The sequence below is a fragment of the Cupressus sempervirens genome, chromosome 1 (assembly GCF_028749045.1).
Source record: "Cupressus sempervirens isolate cs-2001-9-10 chromosome 1, ASM2874904v1, whole genome shotgun sequence".
Lineage (NCBI taxonomy): Eukaryota > Viridiplantae > Streptophyta > Pinopsida > Cupressales > Cupressaceae > Cupressus > Cupressus sempervirens.
The window spans coordinates 451,981,763-452,003,998 of NC_143118.1; the positions used below are offsets into that span (position 1 = coordinate 451,981,763).

Here is a 22,236-nt window from a genome sequence, read left to right on the forward strand (position 1 = left end):
GGTTCAGTCTCCATGTATTTTATCATAAAATATAACCATTAGATACTTTACTTCATATTTATGTCATTCTCAGTATATTGTATAGAACCTTGGTCAAAGTATTTCTTTCACGCATATATATATCCAACTCCATAGGCCTCTTGTTGATACTTCATAATTTCCATCTCAATTTTGACATTTATTATACTGATGAAAATTCAATTAAAGTATCTTGAACTAAATGTAATAATATCAATGACAATCTCAACAGAGCATCTTTGACATCAATGACAATACTTTCAACAGATAGCACTGTGGAAAATCTTGTAGCGCACAGATCGGAGATCTACCATCATTACGTCATGTTTTCAGATGGTGAAGTTGCAAAATGGGATTCATCACCCTTACCAATATCCCGAGTGAGATATTTACTAATGAGGGCTTGGCATCTAACAATAAAATTCCAACTCTCTAAACCTTTTGGGAGAGTCTTCATCCTAAAAATGGAAAAGAGATCAGCAACATTAAGATACTTGTTATGCATAATTTTAGCCCATTTGTTATTTCTTTCAACAAAGAGGCGCCATATCAGTTTGGCCCCTAGTGCTTCGTTTTGCCAATATAAGTTTTTAATGCCTAAACCTCCAGAATCCTTTGGTTTACAAATGTTTTCCCATCTCATGAGGGCAAGTTTTTTGGTGTCCTCACAATCACTCCAGAGGAAGCTTCTAAGTATTGCCTCAAGCTTCTTGTTGATATGCTTAGATAGAGGAAGGCAAGATAATAGATAAATTGGGATAGTGGACAGAACTGATTTAGTCTTGGTGATTTTGCCAACTCTTGAAAGCCATTTATCTTTCCAACTGCCTATCCTAGTCTCTAATCTATCCGAAATATTCTGCCATACCTTATTGGATTTGCTAGCTTTTTCTAACTCAATACCAAGATATTTGTTTGGAAAAATTGATTTCAAGATACTTGCATTTAGTAAAATGTCCTCTTGGATCAACACTGTCGTTGAAATATTAAATTTGATACAGACACTTGATTATCAAAGTTCTCATGCTACATGTTCTTTGTCTAATTAGTCTTCTTTGGCTGAACTTAAATACAATTAGACTAGCGTTTTGTATTTGAAGTTCTATGTCCGATGGTTGATAGTAGCACACATTGTCTCCATAGAGTTTGATGCTATGGTTTGATGATAACAAATTAATAAGTTGGGCGTTGTTTGCCCGAAATTGGATAAGGAACTGGTCTTGTCTATTTCATTAAAATTGGTATCCTATTGTAGTTGGTGAAATTCATTCCTATATTCATTTGTATATCAATGAACCATTCACATTCATAATTTTTATTTTCAAGCACACTAAAGCATTTTGACACAATTCGATTTCTCTTGAGAACCACTTGCCATTCCAAGAAGAATCACCCAAGTTTTCTATAAGAAAGTCTACAATAAAAAGCATTGAACCAATCCTCAAGGTTAAGGTGTAAGTCCACCCACCTAGGTTTTGCAGAGCCTAAAGAGCAAGGGAATTTGTTCTTTGAGGATCATTCCCATTCGTTGTCCAAAATAGTGTTGGACATCCCAGCATTGAGTAGGCAAGCTCACAGGATTTTAAACCAACAATTTGAGGCACCAACACACTCAATGGGTATCATTCATTGCAACTAATGAACCACTCTAGAACATTTAGAAATCCATCATAAAAGAACTTTTGATACTGCAGTAAAATTAAAACAAGCATTGTCATTTCTTGCAGAAAAACTAGCAAAATTTATTGAACTGAAGTAGAGAACATTTCTACAATTTGCCATAAGCTATAGGCAGCATGAAGTCAAAAACTAGCTTCCTCAAACTAGATATTGTCTCGAGTACTTTCATGACTATAGGCAAATTGCAAATTAGCATATAAATAATAAAACCTCCAAGTCGGCATTACACCTTCATTAACAAGCATTTATTTCCATTGGCATCACAAAACATGAGTGCAAGAATGTTTTCTCTTCTATTGTTGCTCTATGATCTTCAATATACACCAACTTGAACTCTCTATCCTTTCTCCTTCCTTGGTATATTTTTTCTTGCTCAATTTCTCCTCATTTTGGGATTCTAAACTACTAGACAACCCTCCCTTACAATGTGGCATTCAGTAGCCAGTAACTCTTCACGATGATTTCATTGTAACTCCTCTCCTTCCACTCAATTGCCAAGTGTCTCGAAAAAAGTATAGTCCGGAGTAGGGGCATTTGAAATTTGAATTTGGAACACAAGATGGCAATACTTTTCTCACTAATATGGTTGAGTGTTTGATATTTGCTTCCTTCAATTTGACTTCAAATTTCAAATTTTTGAGCATTTTAAACTCGTCAACTTAAAAATTTAAGCTTCTGATTTTCAACTTAACAATTTTATTATTTCAATGAATAAGAGTTGTGCAAAAAGCACCTGGAAATAGCACCTCCAAGAAGACGAAATAAACACAACAAAACGAATCAATAGAAAAATCTAATCTTTTTGTGTGATGCAAGATTACCAATGAGAATGGATGTACCTACATCACAACCCTTGGTGCAAAGCAATTTTGTTAATGTCAAAGAATCATATTGTTACACTCCTAATTTAAGAGCACATACATTGAAGCACATTCATTTATCTTGAGTACAGTAGAGGCTTCTTGGGTGTATACCTTCTCATCACTCAATCAGAGGTTTTCAGGAATTAGAATATTTGTCTTTTGCTGATACTATCTTTTATTCCAATCTTGCATGCATTGAATACCTACAATGAACTAAATCTTGAACATAATTCTGAAAAAAATCAGACCCGAATTTAAGGCTGAACGAGAACAAACTAGTCATAGCGACTGAATCTAATCACTACTCTCTTTTTCAACTACTAAGACATATGTAACTGTTCCCTTTGTCCAATCTTTGACCATTACTCTCTCACGCCAATTACTTCCCTCCAGATCTTTATTTCCAATGACTTTTTCCTTCTCCCCTTTTAAGGGTTTTTATAATACAATTTTGCATTTATATAATTGTCATTTATCAAACAAAAACGAGTCACAGTTAATTTTATAAAGAAACTAAACTTCCTTTCATTCTATTAGAAAATGATAGCAAGAAATGGTGCTCCGAATAATCAAAATTTCTTAGATGATTCAGCGTAGATATTAGAGCCATGAAGCATTCAATTATGACATTTGAAAAGAAAATAATAACCTTTCATGGTAGCATCACAAAACTATAATAAAATATTACATGAAATCATTTTCCATAAAAACACCAACATTACGAATAGTCAAATAACTGACATACCTCATCCTCCCAAAATAAGATCACATTTTTTGGGAAAAGTGGTGCCAAATAATATAGTACCTGCAATTGAATATCAAAAGAATCAGAGCATAGTTCAAGTGTCTTTGTAAGCTGGATTCATAATACCCAATACCACAGTCAAACTTTCATTAATCAGCTGTTATTTGAAAACATTACTTGAACACCAAATATACCTTGGATTGAAAAGTGAGTCTTCTCAATTCAAAAGTTCAACTTTTCTATCTCGTGGGAGATATTTAATTTCCAAAGTAGTTATGTTCTATCTTTATAAATCCAAAATTAATTTATTGTATAATCCAAACATGACCTTAAATAATGATCCTGTTTAGCTTCAAAAGTTGTGTATGAAACACAATTATAATAAATAACGTCCTTAAAGAAAGTTGGTATTGCTATGGCTAGGAAGCTCTATATTATGATTTTTTTAGTAGCAATAGAAATTTCCATGAAATGTATTTCATCAGATTTGAATTTTATTCATCCCCAACACTGATGTTTCAAAACAATATTTTAATATCAACTGTGCATTCGATTGAAGAGTTAATACTTCTCAATTCAACAGTTCACTTTTTTATCCCATGTGATATATTTCTCAAAGGATGAAGTTATGTTCTATTTTCAAAATGTCAATTTCACTCATTCAAGTATTGCTACAGTCCAAACAGGACCTTAAATAATGATCTCGCTTAGCTTCAGAAGTTGTACAATACAGAAATGAATAGATAAAATCCTTAAGGCACTTTGTTGTTGTTATGCTTGGGATGTTCTATATTGTGAATCTTGTTGAATCGTAACCAAATCCTCATGAAAAATATTTTAACTTTTCAAGTTATATAATCCAATAGAATACATGCATCTCAAAATATGTTTGATTTATATTTACTTAACTCCTCCAAGCAGCAATAATTTTATCAATGCACCAAGGCCCCTCTTGTGCGTTTTTTACACCACCTACACATGGAGAGATAATTAACAAACCACAGTTTCTAAAGAAAAAGGCCAAGTCCTACATTCCTCTAATTAGCTAAAACACAAAAGATATGGCTTGTTGGGTGGATATTTTGCAAAAGACAATTTTGTTAAAATCCAATTGCAAAATAGATATACCAGCCACATCGTATGACACAAAGTCTCTCCTACCTTTAAGGAAAGGCTCCCCCTTCTCACCGTTCCTTGGATCAACTCAAGGTAAGCAAGAAGTTGAGAGATTTTGTAAGGGGTCTTACCAATATTCTTTCCTCCTATCTTTTAGGAAAGAATCCACTTACCCATACAACAAGTAATGGGCAAGATGAAATCTCTAACTATATTTCTATCTAATAGCTAGAAACAATGATACCGATACCAAACACCAAATCAAAGGCTAGTTGAAAGTGTATCGGTTTGGCTCTAATGCCTACTTTAATCTATTCTATTAGAATAACCTCTACAATTGGGGCGCAAAGACTTTCAGAAGTAAGGAATCCTAACTAATTTTGTGAATTGTGATGGCAATACAAGCTACAGTCAAAGCTTCTAGTTTATGTATCACCACAATCACTCCTAGTCAAAGCTTCGGCTCTGATCGTTGCTTAACTCACTATGCTCTATTATTTATACATATAAAAACAACATAAATCAAAGATAAAAAACACAAATTATAGTCAAAGCTTGTAATTTGTACTATCACAATTGCTCTCAATCAAAGTTTAAGCTTCAATTGCTTCTTTGTATTCACTTTTTTTCAAAACAATACTATACAATCAAAGTTATGCTTGCACAATTTTATCAAAGGTTTCTTGCATACAATAAAAGATAATTTTTACAATGAAAGGACCACTTCTTATATTGAAAAAGAAGTGCGAAAAAAGCGGAAAAAGTGGGGGCAACTTAACCACTTTGACCCGATAAAACTAGGTGAGAAGAATTATTGGATTACATGTCATGAGGACATGCAATCGTATTAGATGCAATTCATCTTCTCCAACTACGAAGATGAAATGCTCAAAAATAAAAAATAAAAAGGCCAAGAAAGTTAAATCAACCCTTGAGATTATCAAGGAAAGTCTTATATTTGGCAATACAATCATGAACTATATGAAGATCTAGGATCTCCATTGTCTTTGAAATGGCTTCAACTCTGAGTGCATTTGCCTGTGTTGATTTTACAACTTTGTAATTCTTTGCAAGAGAGTCCCACAAGTGTTTTGCTACAGACTTGTATGTAGCGAACCTGCTAAGCGCATCTGATCTGAACTCTTCAGAATCAAAATCAGCATTGACTATGTCGGTGTACCTTGAGGTCATTTCTTCTTCAATGAACAGGTTATCATATTTGGTAAGGACCTTGCATCCCATCTATTATAGATCGCTCATGATCTCCATTTCCACTGTTTGAAGGCCTTCTAAGGCTCCATGTAGCTTTGTCAAAATCTTTCCCAATATCAGCTCCTTATGACCCATGAGTCCCTAATATTTGTAGAACATATCAGGGACTAGAATAATGTCACATGAAATCAAGGCATCCAAATCAACGTCTTCCATTTCATCCTAAATACCCATTATTTCAAGGTATTGGTTAGTTGAAGGAAGTGAATGTCATGAAGTATCTCCTCAACACCTCTAATACGATCAAGGACTTTGAGCACATCTTTGATTGAGTGAACTCTTGAGATAACTTCTTTGAACAAAGCCTTTTCTGCCTTGGCTCCTTGATTCACCTAAGTTGCCTGAGATGTAATGACTACAAGCTACAAGGATTGTTGGTGGATGACCTCGTAAACACAAGCAACCTCCAGCTTCAGTTGATTCTTCTTTTCCCAAAGCTCATGATTCCTTTTTGACAAGTTTCAGAATGCATCTTGGGCATCTTGTAAACAACCCAGCCATGACTATTTACCAAGTTCAATTTTGGTGAACTTGTAATCTGAGTGGTTAAGCTCCTTAGTTGGTTTGTCTACCAAAGGCTCTGCAATCCCAACATATTTGGTCTTTACAAAATGAACAACGATTCTCGAAATGACTTTATCCATTGAGGGTTTAGATTTATTCTTCTTGACAGAGAGATTATCAAGGGGTAGTACGACCTGCCTTCTTTTCATGGTAATTTTTCCCAACCATGCAAGTAGATTGAAACCTTCATCTATTGATGCTGGAACAGTGGCAACAACAAACATTGATCCTAATTGTATTTATGTCATTACCATGCATGCTTCCATTTGGATAGAAGGAACCATGGGTGTCCTTTGAGATGACACTATCATGAACATCTCGAACCCTACAACAAAGGTATCAAGTCGGCAAACTTGACCTTCTATGAGAGTTGGAAAATCATCAAATATATTTCCCAAGTTCTCACATTGCTCTATTGTGAGGATAGGAGGAGCTGTAACAGCAATGGTGACTGTTGACATGTTCACTTCCAAGATAGAAATGGTAGGCGTGACTACAATGTAGAATGAATCCACATCATTGTCTATGACATCAAAAAAAGGTTCCTCCTGAGTAGAGGGCTCCTTGTTATTTGTTGGTCATACGGGAGATATGATCATTATCTCTCCCTCTTCCTCTTCGTCTTCTTCATCAAATTCTTCCTCTGATTCTTGAGCTTGCATGGGTGCTTAAGAAGAATCTAAAGGTGGTTTTCATCATTTTCCTCCTTTGAGCTTAAACTTTAAGAGCTTGAGCTAACTATGAAGAGGATAAACCATCCTTTGTTTTAATGTCCACGTGATATCTCCTTCCAACCGACCCAAAGTGATTGCAATCTACCCTGAGCTTTGAATGCACTCTCTTGAGGCCTTCGATTTTCAACCACTTGTTAGTATTCAATAAGGGCCTGTTTGATTGCTAGAATATGATTTAGGAATTGGATTTTGAAATCTTTGATTTAGGATTCTGGAACTTGAAATCTAGATTACAGTTTCTGGAATTTGTTTTGGGACTGTTTGGTTCAAACTTAAAAATATTTGATATTCGGAATTTGTTATTTCAAGCCCGTTTAGTTCAAAATACGAATATATGGTTCAAAAAATGAGTATAAAAGTTATAGTGAGAAAGGCGATCCATATCTCCAATTTTTCAAGGACCTATTCATGATGCTTCCAACTCCGCACATGCCAAAAATGTCAATGTTCATTGCAAAATAAAAAATCAAGAAAAAGTTAAAAGAAAGATGAAAGAATTTAGATATGTGCAATACTGATTATTTTATTTTATTCAAACATATGAGCAAGTAATAGCGGAAAACTTTTCCCCACTTAAAAACATTAAATTTCAAAAATTTGTGCAAAAATAGGTGCCCCCAAATGGGCATCCAAATGTCAAACCCAATTAAATTTTACTTCAGTTGAAATCCTCATTTTCAAAAAATGAGATTTAAAATGAAAATTAAAACGGGAATTCCAAATAACAAGTATTTTGAAGAATTTGGAATTCTTGTTTTGGGGGTCAAATGGCGATACCGGATTTTACTTTTTCCCAATTCCAATTCCGATTGTGCGGACACAAACAATGGATTAGAAATTTTTTAGAATTTTGAATGCCATTTCCATTCTAATTCCAGCTACCAAACGGCACCTAAGATAGATTGGAATCTGTCAAAGATAGAATTTCCTTCCTTTGGTTGCCACTAAATAGGGAAAGGGCTAAGTTTGTCAAACTAAGCATTGTGATACATTGGATCCAGGATCATCCCATCATCTTCAATCTCAAAGCCTTCTGGGATCTTAACCATGTTGAGGTTGATGATTTGCTGCAATGTAATCCTAGAGAAGTCTTTTTTCACGATGTCTATCTCCGTGCGCAAGTCAATCCACACATCCTCCATGCAGTGAACATGGGTGAATGCCCTTTTGATCTTCGAATGCATCCCTCGGTAGTCAAAGTCAAACCTAGCCCTCAACTTATTGAGAGTAATAAGATAAAATTCAGCTTCCATAGCTTTTTCTTTATACACTGAATTGAGCATTTATTAACCAATTTGGAGGGGTTTGGCAATGGTAATGTTGAATCCTGGCCTATGCTGACTATGTTGGTATGATTGTACCTCCATGAGTGGTTTGGCCAACTCCATTAGAATGATCCTATCAGTACAAAATCTTAATAAGGTAAACAGTTCTTGCCAATAACCAACTCTCAAATAGGTGAAAGTTGGAAATTGCAAGAAAATGCAACCAAACTGAATTACCCTTTCTCAAGCTTCATCTAAAACTCTTTTGACTACTAACCAAAGTAACAAGAATCGGAATCGGATCGGAATCGGCAAGGCCGAATCAAATCGTGAATCGGCCATGAATCGGAATCGAATCGGCCATGAATCGGAAAATTTAAAAAACCCTTGAAATTTAGTGAGTAACTTATTTCATAAACCCTTTATCGCTGATTCGATTCACCGATTCACAAAAAATCGTTTGGCTTGAATCGAATCGCCAAATCGCGTGAATCGCATGAATCGCCGTGATTCTTGGAACTATGCTACTAACTTTTTGTCAAACTAACACTTGAAATGTTGAAAGAACACATCTTAAACCCTTTTGTAATGATACTTGCTTTGTGTCAATATAATCTGGTCATAGTACTTCCAAATGGGAACTAGACACCAATCTCCCATGGCTATAGCAATGTAAACCAAATGTTACATCCCAAATTTTTTATCTTTTAAAATAATCATATAGCCATTGTAATGGTTAGTTAAAAACTCTCGGATGTCATGATCTTGTGAAATGGAAGTTGTGATTAACCAGATTGATTCATGTGAAAATGACTTGTTACTTGATTATTGTTATTTTCGACTAAAATTGAATGCTTATATTTTAAGAGAAATGTTAATGGTGGTTAGTCATTGCGACAATTATCATATAGTGTTTTCTTGATATTCCAATTTAAATTTAGGAAAATGTTATTATTGTGGAAATATGTGTCTCTAGTTCCAAGATCAGACAAAGGGCGGAAGCATTGCTAAACCAGATTTAAGTAATGGAGCACCAATTTAGTCCATTGTCAAACCATCAAATATGCTTCTTCTTCTAACTACTTTGGTGAAGGATTTAACGGCTAGGCAACTGAGAACACTTTGGACACTCATGAGCTACTTGGTCGGTTCTTGAAACAAGAGAAAACATTAAACGTTTAATATCATGAGACGAGCTATTACCTCTCTTTTATTTTGGGACAGTGGAAGTGGTCAACAATTGTAACTTTATATATATATATGCAGTCACCATGATATTCTGTTAATATCTATACTTTGCACTTCCAAGTATATATACATATATGCGTGTGTACCTAGAGAGAATATAATGATAAAAAGGAATTATACACAATCTCAAAATTACACACATATAGATATATGTATTTGTGTACAATTATAGGTAAAACTCCAATAGCATGATGACAATATATATATAATACATTAGATATACAAATCATGAGAAAATATAATCTTTATGGTTTAATTTTGGCTCCATATCGATAAGCGCTTGTCACCTTCATATTTGCTTTATTTTCTTTTACAAATTTGAAAGTTATGAGAAGTATCTTGTAACCAATATTTGGCTTTGATCGAGATTCCTTCTTGTAACTGATGAAGCCACAAGAGACATTATTTACTCTCCCCGCAGCTAGTGTCAAGCATTTGAAAAATCATTTCTTTCCTCATGTGATTGCTCTAAACCGAAACTCCTCTCTCTCCACTGCATTTTCTGAGAACAACGTTACTTGGAGGATCATATTTCAATACCTCAATTTCAGTATCAGCCACGCTTGACAATATTTTCATGTTGAAATCATATTGCCAGACCATGGCATTAAATTTGAAGTTACAATCTCAGGTCAAGAAATCATTCGACCAAACATATTTCTTATTTGATATGTGTGCCTCTTACATTGCATTCTCTCAGATAAATTCTGCAAGGAATGATAGAATATTATGTTAAATGCATTCACGATCTTGAATAAGTATTGTAGCGATACCAAGGCTCGAGAATATTAATAACTCTAATAGAACATCAGCTTTGTTTTCCATTTTATGTAAAAAAAAAAATCATACTTGTCAGGTGCTAGTACAGACTCGTAGAGTCAAAACTAAAGTGGCTCCATTATGTCTGTTAATCAATTATGCATACAATGCTTAATACTAGGAAGCTAGTATAAGAATATTTCTTCATATTTCACAAAGGATATATCTGACTTATATAGTGGTATTATCCATATAGCCGTTGAGATAAGAATCAGAATTGTGTACATAAGTTTTGATTGATAAAGAGTACATAAACACCGGCCTATCTCCCAGGATGCACCCAAGACTAATAGGGTCGAGTATAAATGGGCAAAGAGGAGAGGTATCCCTACAAGAATAAACTGAGAATCAGAAACCAAAGAGAATGAACATCTAAAAAAGGAAACTGTTAGGTCCAAGTTAGCTCATGATTGTCCAAAGTATATTCACTTGTCAAGTTGAATGGCGGTGATCAGGTTGTTTGCCCATCTAAATCTTTGGCCAAGGTAGATTAGAGGCATGTTTGCCACAATTGATCACTAGAGGTCAAGAGTGCTAACTAACAAAGGGAAGGTTGATGAAAGTATTCCACAGCCTTGTCTGCTGCTTAGCCGACACTCTAACACCAGAATGCTTGGGTGATAGACTATGGTGCCCAAAGCCTAACCCGAGATAGGGAGGGCCTTTCTCGTAAGAGATTATGAGGGGATATGTTAAGATCCATAACTGGGAGGTTAAGCCTATGTCAATGCTTCTCCTCTTTACCAAATGTCGAGGCTTGCACAATACATTGACAGTTATTACGTTTCATCTATGAATTCTTAATCTCTTACTTGTACATACTTTTTATGTTACTTTGAAATGCATAATTCTAGATATGATTAGATTATTAGTTTCTTTCAAAGTGTAAATGTATAAGTTGATTATGGAAGTTATATTAGTTGCCTTTCATATGAAATGGATATAGTCATTGCTTAAATTCTGATTATTTATCTTTGTGTAATGAATTCAGTTGATAGTTTTCCTTTCTATATGATTAATGGATTTCAACTACTTTATGTCATTCCGTTATGATATTTGGTTATAATCTTAGAATATGTTCTCTATTTTCAGCCTAGTATAAATGGTATCTTACAACAAGTATGAATTCATGTAGAACGGTGTTGATGTTCCCACATGAATCAATTGTTCACACAATGATGTGCTTATAAGATTTCCCCACTCAATGAGTTACCTTGTTCTCAAAGATTTGAAGGACGAACTTATACATTCAAGGTTCCACTTAGCAGAGTAAGTGGATTTATCAAGTCATTAACTTTTGGGTAGAAGTCAGATCTGTGTATTGTTTTAGGCTATCTAGAGAAATTGGATCTCTCATTCTCCAACCAGCTTTCATTTGTATGCCTCTAATAAATTAATTTGCTCTTATTCCACACTCAGAGATACATTTTTTTAGACAAATCCACGCATTTTGAATTCTAAGGGAATTTAGTCATTTGATTCATCACATCTAGATCAAGGTTGATAATGACCTTGCCATCCGCATTCTTAAATGTTTTTGATTTAGGGCTGAAACGTCGAGCACATCCCAAGACAAACTCAAATTCCAGGGCAGCCATGGGAGAAGTGGACACCAGTTGAATATTACTCCTTTTGATGCATTTCATTTCCTTGTTAGCAGGAGCTTCGGTTCTCTACAAGAAATCAGCCATGTCTACATGCCCAATCTCCATATTTGATACTTGATCTAGAGGAGAGGAAACAAGCGATGTAGTTGTCCAAGCCAACTCATTGTAATGGTATTTCGTCTTCCCTTTGGATTTTGATGGAGCAGATATGTCTTGTGCTACAATATGGAAATTCCAAAGAATAAATACATCGTCTGAAGCGACTGGATAAATGAAGGCGTTCGACTTTGATTGGCAATGGCAGATCTATGAAGAACAAGGTGTTCAAAGTATTGATTAGATACTCCTGGAACACGTGATGGCTGGAAATGAACCAGAAAGCATATGTATTTGGACAAAAAGGACCAAAATTGGATTTAGAAGGATGGATTGCATGTGGGCAAAGATGGGCTTTTGTTTGTATGGCCAAGAATGCAAGTTGGATGTATATGAAGGTGTGCAAAATGACAATTTTGGTATTTAAAAGTGTGACCATTTCCCAAAATCAGGTTCTAGAGGTAATTACATGTGGTAAAAATGAATCATCTTTGCTTGAGATAAACATGTAATCAGGTTTGGAGGATGTAATTGTATGTGTTGGAAAATGGATGAAGTATTGATTGGCATGGAAGATGAAAGCATGTATATGCACTCGCATTCTTAGGTGGGAATCCTCAACTTTCTTCCAAAAAGAAATCAAAACAAGCACCAAATAAACAAGAAAAACTAAGAACAAAACAAAAGCATACCTCTTGCTATATACTTAGACATGACAAACTTCAAGATATCCCTTTACATGCAATTTTCATTTTTGGAGTTTGGAAGAGTTTTTACATTTGCAAATGAGAGGACTTCAAACTTATTTAAAGACTATGCAAACGACATGGACTACATTTGAGCAAATGGATAAAAACGAGCCAAAGGATGCAATAATGTAGCAAAACAAGTAAGAAATACAAGAAAAGTTGAAACCTTCTACTTACTTGGAGCTCAATGAGCAAAAAATTAAGGATAGAGAAATTTAGATAAACAAGTCTTCTCCAAAATTGGGTTCTCCAAGTGCAAATGCATGCAACAACTGAAAGCCTTCGACAAATGCAAAGTTGTAAATCATGATCTCCAAGTACAAATGTATGGACGTTTTTGCATGTAGATGCCAAAATGTAATCTCACAACTCTTTTAGATGCAAAACACTTTTGGGAAATGCATGTTCTTGGACGTTTTTGGGGAAAAACTTGGCCTTGGAATTCAAATACATGAGATGTTTTTGCTTGAAATGGTCAAAAAATGTGGACTTTGAAAGCATTTACATGCATTCATTTGCTAAAACGCACCCTCCAAATGCAAACGCATGGGCAAAAATGGATGTCTTTGAGTGTTTAAGGAAAAAAGCATAACCTTTTGCTGCCTTTACATGAGACGTTTGGACATGTAATGGTCAAAATCGTGGACTTGAATGGTGTTTAAATGCATCTAAATGCTAAATCGCACTCTACGGATTTATATGCATGTTTCATTTCTTTCTCAAACTCCACCGTTTTTGCTTGGAGAGCCAAATCAGACCTAAACATGCAAAGATATGTAGCATTTTTGCTTGAAAGAGTGATTTACATGCAAATCGTGGTCTTCAAACTCAAACACATAAAGCATGGACACATGTATTTGTGTTTTTCATTGCAAATTGCACTCTAGAGGAGTGATTGCATGCAGATTGAGAATTTGTTGTTGTTATTCGGAAATCTTTGGCTGTTTCAATAATTTATATCTATGAATATATGAAATTGAAATTTGAAATCTCATTTGATTCATTTAATGCTATATTCTACGATGATTTGATGAATGATCATTGATTCTACGATGATTAATACATGTCATTATGTTGCTATGGTGAAAGTTACAATGTTATATAGTTCATGAATATATTTGAAATCTCAGATTTCAAAATATATAAATATATATATATTCCTCCCCTGCCATCCCCTGGTCCAGAAAAAAAAGGCCCTGAAAACTCGTTTCCCTACTGCCCCATCCCAGAAACTTGGTATAACATAGGTTGAAGTGATGCTGTAAAGGAAAGACAACTACAGCTGTCCTGTAACAGCAGTAGAGACATACAGCCACATGTTTCTCCCCTAATTTATGCTGTATTTAGTGAATCTGGGCTCTCTTATTACTTATTCGCATAACAGATGATACCTACATGTTGATGAAACAATGAATTCTTATGTTTTCTGGTGGCTACTATAGAAGATCAATACCTGCTTCTCAATGCTATGTCGAAACTATTCTTAATGTATATCCTTACAAATATGTAGCCTAATTCAAACTTGTATTGGCAAAGTATATGCATTATAAATCCTATCAATTAGGCACATTCCAGAATAAACTTATTACAATTCATATCAGGCATTATGCTACAGAATTATCTTATTGCAAGTTCATTGCACTCTATAGTGTTGAGTTCATTTGCCACAATTTATTTCAAAAATCATAGAGGAGTTGATGTTCATAACTCCTTAAAAGAAATACAATAGTCTGTTCCTTATATAACATCTTGGATATTACAAATTGAAGCCAAGCAGTGGAGTATCAAGAGTCACCACTTAGAATCCCACCGTAGATATCATTTAGAGGATTTTGAGTTCAACCTCTGCAATGAGAACCCAACACTTGAACCACTTGATCTCAAGTCTTAACCTCTCTGACTTCAAAGAAACATTTGAGAATATATATAATCTTATTAACAATCTAAGCTTGAATTCAGAGATAGAATAACCATATAAAATAAACTAAAGGATTCCAAGAAACTATTTGCCGCCGCAAAGAATTGTCACAAACAGTCATTGTCCTAAACTGAAATTCAGCAAAAACTGATACATCATAATCAACATCATGCAAGAGGAGTTTTCAAAAATCAACCGTTAGGATGCGAGCAGCAAGTTGGTCCCTTGCCAATGGGTTGTGCAATAGCACAACCAAGCGGGCGAAAACCTCCTGCAATACATTTTTTTTTAAATAATTTTTAAAATGACGAAAAGGAAAAACCTGAATAGTTAACATCAGAAGCTAGAAAGAAATTATCTTTTCTGCAGTAGTTACACAAATAATAAGCTTAGAATTTACCTCGGCAGTTGGCAAATCTGTGTGTGATTTTATTTCATTAAGCAATGGATTTCCATAAGCAGTCCTATGTCTTGCTAACTCCGAAATACATCTGCAAATCTGGATCAAATAACAAGATAGTCATACAGCTACGAAAAAACAAAGAATTGCTTTACAGTTGAAACCAAGAGTCATTTATTACTATCAGTCCTTGCCAGTTCATTGTCAGCACAAATTCCAGTGACAAAAAAAGACAAAAATACCTAAAACTGGACCCTACAAGACAAAAAGGCAAGAATTCTATTCACATATAACTATTGTTAGCGGCAGTTTTGCCAACTAGACTAAATTGTGTTTTTGTTCTTAACATGGTAATAAAATGCATAAAATTCTTAGGTAGTAGTTGGTTGATGATGGTTGGCACTCTTAAGCAACCATCAAAGGCTTTATATTTCAAGTTTGTGACGGGAACAAGGACATTATGATTGCACAAACATTAAATTGCAAATAAAGGTATATCCTTCTGCCATTCTTATGTGTTATATCTGAATTGCTATGTTAAAAATATTACATTCATATTTATTTTTTAACTCTATGAGTATTAAAACATAAACCCCGTAGGAAGTAAACATTTTGGTGTTGTTGCCTGTTCACACCTAGAGTCCTGACAAGGAGGGATGCTGGAATAATGGGCCTGCTTGTTCGACCAACAAGCATTAGTAACCGACAGTGACATTGAGGACAAGACGGGAAAAAACCTGCAAGGATCAGTTAAAAAGAGACCTATTCTATACATGGGAAGTTTTGGTCGATCAATATGTGCAGAGGGAAGTTTGGGTTAGAGCAGTTCTTGAAGCCATGGTTCATGACAAACTCACAATGCGACCAACACTGTACAATCTTCTTGGAAGTATTCCAAGGTTGTTGGCTCACAATCTACTTAAAATGCAAGTGTAATGTCAGAGAAGGCGAGGGGAGAAAGGTTGCCAACAAATACTACATAGGACGAAGGAAGAACAGCATATTGATCGACATTGTACTGCTAGAAATTAATGCCCCTACGAAGAAACAAGGCCTGACATACCTCATATAACCAAGAAGAGGGAAGAGCAGTATGGAGATCTCTCCACCTGAGAGAGAAAAGAGAAAAGACAACAGCTATGGGAAATCGTCAAAAAAGTTGGAGAGACCAGTAAAAGAAAAAAGTCATAGTCGTTAGAGGGCAGGACCACATACACAAAGTGAGTTGGAAGAGGTTGCCACGAACCTAACACACCTAGACAATGAAGCAAGTGAAGATTTTGTCAACTACACAAGCAATCAAGCAGCGCAACCTCCAAACCAAGATTGCCAAAAAAATTTAAATTACCTTACACTATATCTAGAACCTGTCTCTCGGAGAAGAACAAAGAATAAAGGGACCAGAGTTGAAGACTCAAGGGAGGAGAGAGTACAAACACAAGGGAAGCTACCAATGTGTAGATGATGCAAGTGGACATGTAGAAGACTCACGTATGGTTGAGAGTGCAAGAGTCAAGGCAAATATGTTAAAGGCTTTCCAAAAAAATTCCCAACTGCTACTGTTGTAGTTCTCAAGCTCGCCAAGCACCATCCCTTGTTCGCCAGTTGGAACTTCACTAGCAACAATCATAGTGCACTGTAGGTTCTTCAAGATGTGGTTCAACACACAATTATTGGGAAAAGTATTGTGCCTGAGAAGAATCAACAATCACTGGCTATGATAACATGTTTCTATATAGTTCACTGCAGCTATGTTACATTCCAGGCCATTCAATTGCAGGTTTAGAATCATTCGTGATGGTTATGACTCATGCTAGAAAATTATGCAATGGTATTTCTTCCAAAAATGAGTTTGTAGTTGGAAAACGCTGCTCAAGACCAACTCTCTTCACCACGAATCACGACAGCAACTACAAGAATACTATCCATCATATTCTCCAACCACCCTGAATTCCACGGTTGCTAGTTTGATTTCTGGCCAATTCGCCTAAAGAACATATTGTTGCAACCCACGAATAACATTTACGACAATATCAATCCTTGGCTTAGAAACACGACGTGGATACGACACAAAAGGAGGCCATAGTAGTATTCTAATTCCCAAATTCACACATCTAATACATAGTCCAATATATATATGGGCTGCAAACTTTAGAACAAATCCGATAACTTATATCCTGCAGTATCTTTGTCACTTGATCAAATTTCCATAATTCATTTGGAACTTATGTATCAACTTTGACTAAACTACTAATTGCCCTTAACCAATCACCATCTAATGCGTTATGGAGAAGTTTCTCACCTTAAGATAATAGATCTTCGAATAATTGTGCCTAAAATTAAAGAGCCCGGATATGTTAAATTTATCATAACAATACAAGTACAGGGTGGAAGTTCTTGAATAATAATCAGAATTATACAGAAAGCTCCACTAGAGTTTCAGCCGAAACATTTTCCTCAACATTCTAACTGCAATAATCCCAGCCAACAAAATGTTAATTTTGATAACAGAACTTTCTGTAAAAATGTTTCTGATAATATATTTGATTATACCCAACAGGATGGCAGGTTCGATGCTCTCATACCATTGTAATATCCTACTAGATATTTTACCAAAACTTTCTCACAAATAATTTTCAGAAAAGGACATATATCATTTTGCAAATAAAACCAGCAAATGCCCATTAAAATACTCAGTTTATAACAACTTAAGATTTTCTATTGTATTATAATAACCAGCAATACAATAAAATGACCAGATATCTAATCTTAATAAAGTGACAATAGTCTTACTGGAAACTACGAAAAAACCTATTAGTTCAGCATGAACTCCGCTCAAATCTACTGGAATGATGAATCGGATCTGTATCCAATCCACCCCACATGGCCTGATGATTTCTATCCTCAGGTCTGACTAGGAAGCTGTAAGCTCTCCCAATGTTTCTCCAAGATAAACTCAAAACCAAGTCCAAAATAATAAACCAAGCATGCTCCAAATGAACTCCTCATTCTTTGTATAAGGACCCAACATGTGACTATTAAGCTTCCCCAATCATGTCCTTGTGTTCTTTCCACTTCGTCTCTTATTAATCCCCATTTTATAATATTAAATTGACTTTAAGAATTCTGCGCTCAGCCCTCCAAAACTGTGTGTGTATAAATATATATGGGTTGGCCTGTTAATTCTCTAATGTCCCAAAAACATTTTGGGACATTAAAAAAATTGCATCCAGTAAAATTGGCAGATATTTCTAAAGTCTTGACATGATTTAAACCTGCGTCCAAGTACAGAATGTTTTGTTTGCACGTAAGATAAAGTGGGCACATTTTTTAAATTTCTATCAAACAAAATATGCACCTACTTATGAAGATTTCATAATTAATTGATATTTAAGAAAGAAAATGTAATCAGCTGATCAGCTTATGTCTACTCATACCATCATATTCAAAAGACTATTCTACAGTAAGAAATGATCCCTCATTATTCCTATGAACGCACAAAAAATTAGATTCCTAAAATATTGAAAGAAGCAATGCTGTCAAAGTAAAAATGCTGCCAAAGAAGCCATCTACAAAAAGAGCTCATGAAAGCCTAGATGTTTGGAAAAGGCAACAAGAAGACCCATAATTATGCATTAGCAGAAAAAATTCTCAGATGCTTCTAAACTATCAAATAGAAATGAAAACTCAAAGTGAGATTAACAAACTCAAGAACATAAAGCCAAGGTCAATTTGGTATCCTTGTCACTGCTATATGACAAAGAAGACCATCATAGATGATTAGTTTCCATAATGAAAAATATTGGGAGTCCAACCCAAAAAAGACCATCATAGATGATAAGTTACTTAATGAAAAATATTGCAAGTCAAACCCTCTTAATTAATGCTCACTAGGCCAACTCTCAACAATGACCCCGAACTTCAGACCCATAAAGAGCAATAGGCCTAATGCTTCAATTAAAGAGAATAATCTAGAATTAGATAACTGAAAAGGCAGATGAACACAAAGGTGCTCCAAGAAAGAAAGGTAGTCTTATAACTTGCAAAGATGAAAAAAAAAGTAGGTTCCTAGTTGAGAGGTGGGTTAGAGACCTAAACCCCATATATATGTACATAAATGAGGCAAACGGAACTGATTTGTATAAAATATAGAGGAAATAAATATGAGAAAAAGAAGCACTGTTGTCAAATAAAAATACTGCCAAAGAAGCCACATGCAAAAAGAGCTCATGAAAACCAAGAAGGTTGAAAAGGGCAATAAAAGACCCATAATTATACACAAGCAGAGCTCTTAATTAATGTTCACTTGGCCTAATCTCAACAATGACCCCAAACTACAGATTCATAAAGAACAATCAGCCTAATGCTTCAGTTAAAGAGAAAATCTTGAAATGGATAGCTTAAGGTAGATGAACACAAAGGTGTTCCAAGAAAGAGAGGGAATCATATAACTTGCAAAGACACAAGAAAGATAGGCTTCCAGTTGAGAGAGGACCCAGTGACCTAAACCCCATATAATGTATGTATAAATGAGGCAAAGCAAACTGTTTCATTTTAAAATATAGAGGAAAACAATATAACAAACAGAAGCAGCCCCGCTACCGCATATTAAACAAATGAGCACAAGAATAATGACTAAAGATCAAAAATGTTATGTCTTCTATGAAAAATGAAAGTATAAGTGCAGAGTTTCAGACTTTATTTTAATCAACCACAATTTTAACAGATAAAATGCTAACCTGTTATTCCCTAGGACAAATGTTACTACAAATATGGGCATTCCAAATTTTTGTTCACCTTTTTATGCAATTAATCAAATTTGTCATTGGCAACATGAAACAAGAAATATTTTGTCAAAACGAATACAAATTTCCACCTTCGTGATACAAAATAAAATGTTATGAAGCATATTTTGCTGATTAATTCCAACATTGCAGGTTGTAAATGATAATCCTCGTGTAGCTCATTTACATGCTTTTTTCAAAGAAGTCACCTTTTAAACCTTGATTCAATGCAATGAACCTTGTTGAGGAAATAACTTAGTTAGGATGATGCTGGACAACTTCAGAACTATGATGGCATCCTATTTCTCTCGTCCTTTTTGCTACTACACATTTCAACATATAAAAACATGGAAATTCCTAAAGGCCTTGCGTTAATAGCTTTTCTTCAAGGCCAACCACTGCAACTTCCTCACTGCTTCAACATTCTCAAGAACCATACAAAAGTGTAACGTCCCCAAATTGGGATTAGAGAAAATTAAGTCAAATGCATAACATTTTTTAAGTGAATTAAATGGCTTAAGGCAGATTATTTTAAGTCATTCAAATATTAAATAGGAGGAAAAGGAGGACATAATGTGACAAAAGGGGAAGAAGATGAGAAGACAAGAGGAAGGAGTTGAAGGCCCGCAGCTTGAGCATTAAATGAGGAGAAGCTTCAGTCATTTTGATATGCTTGGATTTTGGAGTTTGTTTCAGATTTCTCTTGGAGAAAGGGGAAGCTTTGACTTTTAGTTTCCACAACCTGAGGACGGAAACCTTGAAGGTCTTCTCGTCAGATCAGACATCAACCCAGTTCAACATTCGTGGTGAATTCACATCAGAATTCATATTGAAGTTACAGGTTCTTTTCTGTGTTCTCAATCTGACTGTAATATTGTTTCTAAGATTAGATTATACGCATGTTGTATTGCTGGTTTATAATATAATAGCAAATCTGAACTTATGTTAAACTATGTATTTTAATGAGCATCTACGATTTCATTTGTTGGTTTATATTGCTGGTTTTATTTGTACGACTATCTGTTGTCTTCTGAAATTTGTTTTTGAGATAAATTTTGGGAGAATATCCATTCGAGAAATTACAAAAAGCCATAGAAGTTTCCACTCTGGTTATGATTCTACTTTTTCAGAAAATGCTTGGAAAGGAAAAGCTATCAGTTAAGTATATACCATTCTTTTAGAATTCATGTTGCAATTATGATAATCATAATACACATATAACCTTGAGAGTATTATTATGTCAACTTATCATGGTTTTCTTTCCAGTGCTTTCATTATTCAAATGATTAGTAAAGGTCCTCACTGATTTAAGATGTTAATGCAAATATTGAAAGAAAGAAGCGAATTCAAAATTTGAGGGTCAACCACTAGGGTGGTTTCCATCCGAGGATGGCCTTCTATGTGGAACAGTTTATAGATATACAACATGGGGTCACTGTGCATCCTTCATACCTTTCTCAGGCGTTGGACACACGGATTCTACATGTCCTTGGGGTCTTTAAGGCTGGACTCTTGTCGTCTCCATATTCAAACAAACCACTAGATTGATAGAGGATCGAACCTCTCAGCCCTGTGACATGGGAGAGGATGAGACAGAGAAGTTGTACTTTCCGTTGCCCCATCTACTATGAGGTTAGAGGGAGGTTTTGTTGCCTACTCTAATAGTGTGGATCTCTCTCATCCTTTATCAAATACACTGATCAACAGTGTCTTGCACTTTATCTTCAAGATGTCACGAGGCTTCAAGACAAACCTTTCAGCTTCTGTCCCTTTTGAGAGATGCCATGGGTCAGCTCACACCTCCTTCACCTTGGTCTCTCCAGATTGGTATACCAAGTGGTCGCTTGGTCTTCCTATTACTAGGCACAGTAGGTCCATGAGGACTCGCAAGAATTACACATGACAGCACCCCTCCACTCCCAGTGCTTACCGGAGATGGCCAGGAGCCTCCTCTCACCCCAGACTATATCGTTTTGTTCTGGACATCTTCTTGACGGCAAGGAGCGACTAGCTTGTTGCTAGCTGCCACCTCTGCTCTTGCTTGGTCTTTCTTCTTCTTTTTCCCTGGGCACTGTATGGTATTTCCATTGTTGGCTCGTTTTTCTTGGTGTGTACTCGCAGTCCCTTAGACCCTCTTTGTGGTCTCTTGTTGGACACATTAATAAATTTATCTGATCTTATTTATCATTTAAATCACACCTCTAAAAAAATTCCATTTTCTCTTGTGATGATTAATACTAGCACAAATTTTGGGATTAAATAATATAAGAAACATTTTTTTTAACTTTCATATTAAGATGGAGGAAAATGTCATGATTAGAAACAAACAAAAATAACAAGATCCAATACATAAACAGA

General features: G+C 35.2%; 1 protein-coding gene across 5 annotated transcripts in view; it reads right to left on the reverse strand.

The window, feature by feature from the left end:
* Positions 1-22,236, reverse strand: part of LOC149578256 (ARM repeat superfamily protein) — a 361,318-nt gene that overhangs the window by 222,243 nt on the left and 116,839 nt on the right. For all 5 annotated transcript variants that reach the window (XR_016364259.1, XM_089827963.1, XM_089827965.1 and 2 more), the window contains exons 19-21: positions 15,095-15,193; positions 14,891-14,965; positions 3,307-3,366 (exon numbers count right to left, since the gene is read on the reverse strand). Coding sequence is in view for 4 of the 5 variants with exons in the window: in XM_089827963.1 (XP_089684089.1) it covers positions 3,307-3,366; positions 14,891-14,965; positions 15,095-15,193 (234 nt within the window). In the remaining variant the exon portion in view is untranslated. The remainder of the gene's footprint in view (positions 1-3,306; positions 3,367-14,890; positions 14,966-15,094; positions 15,194-22,236) is intronic.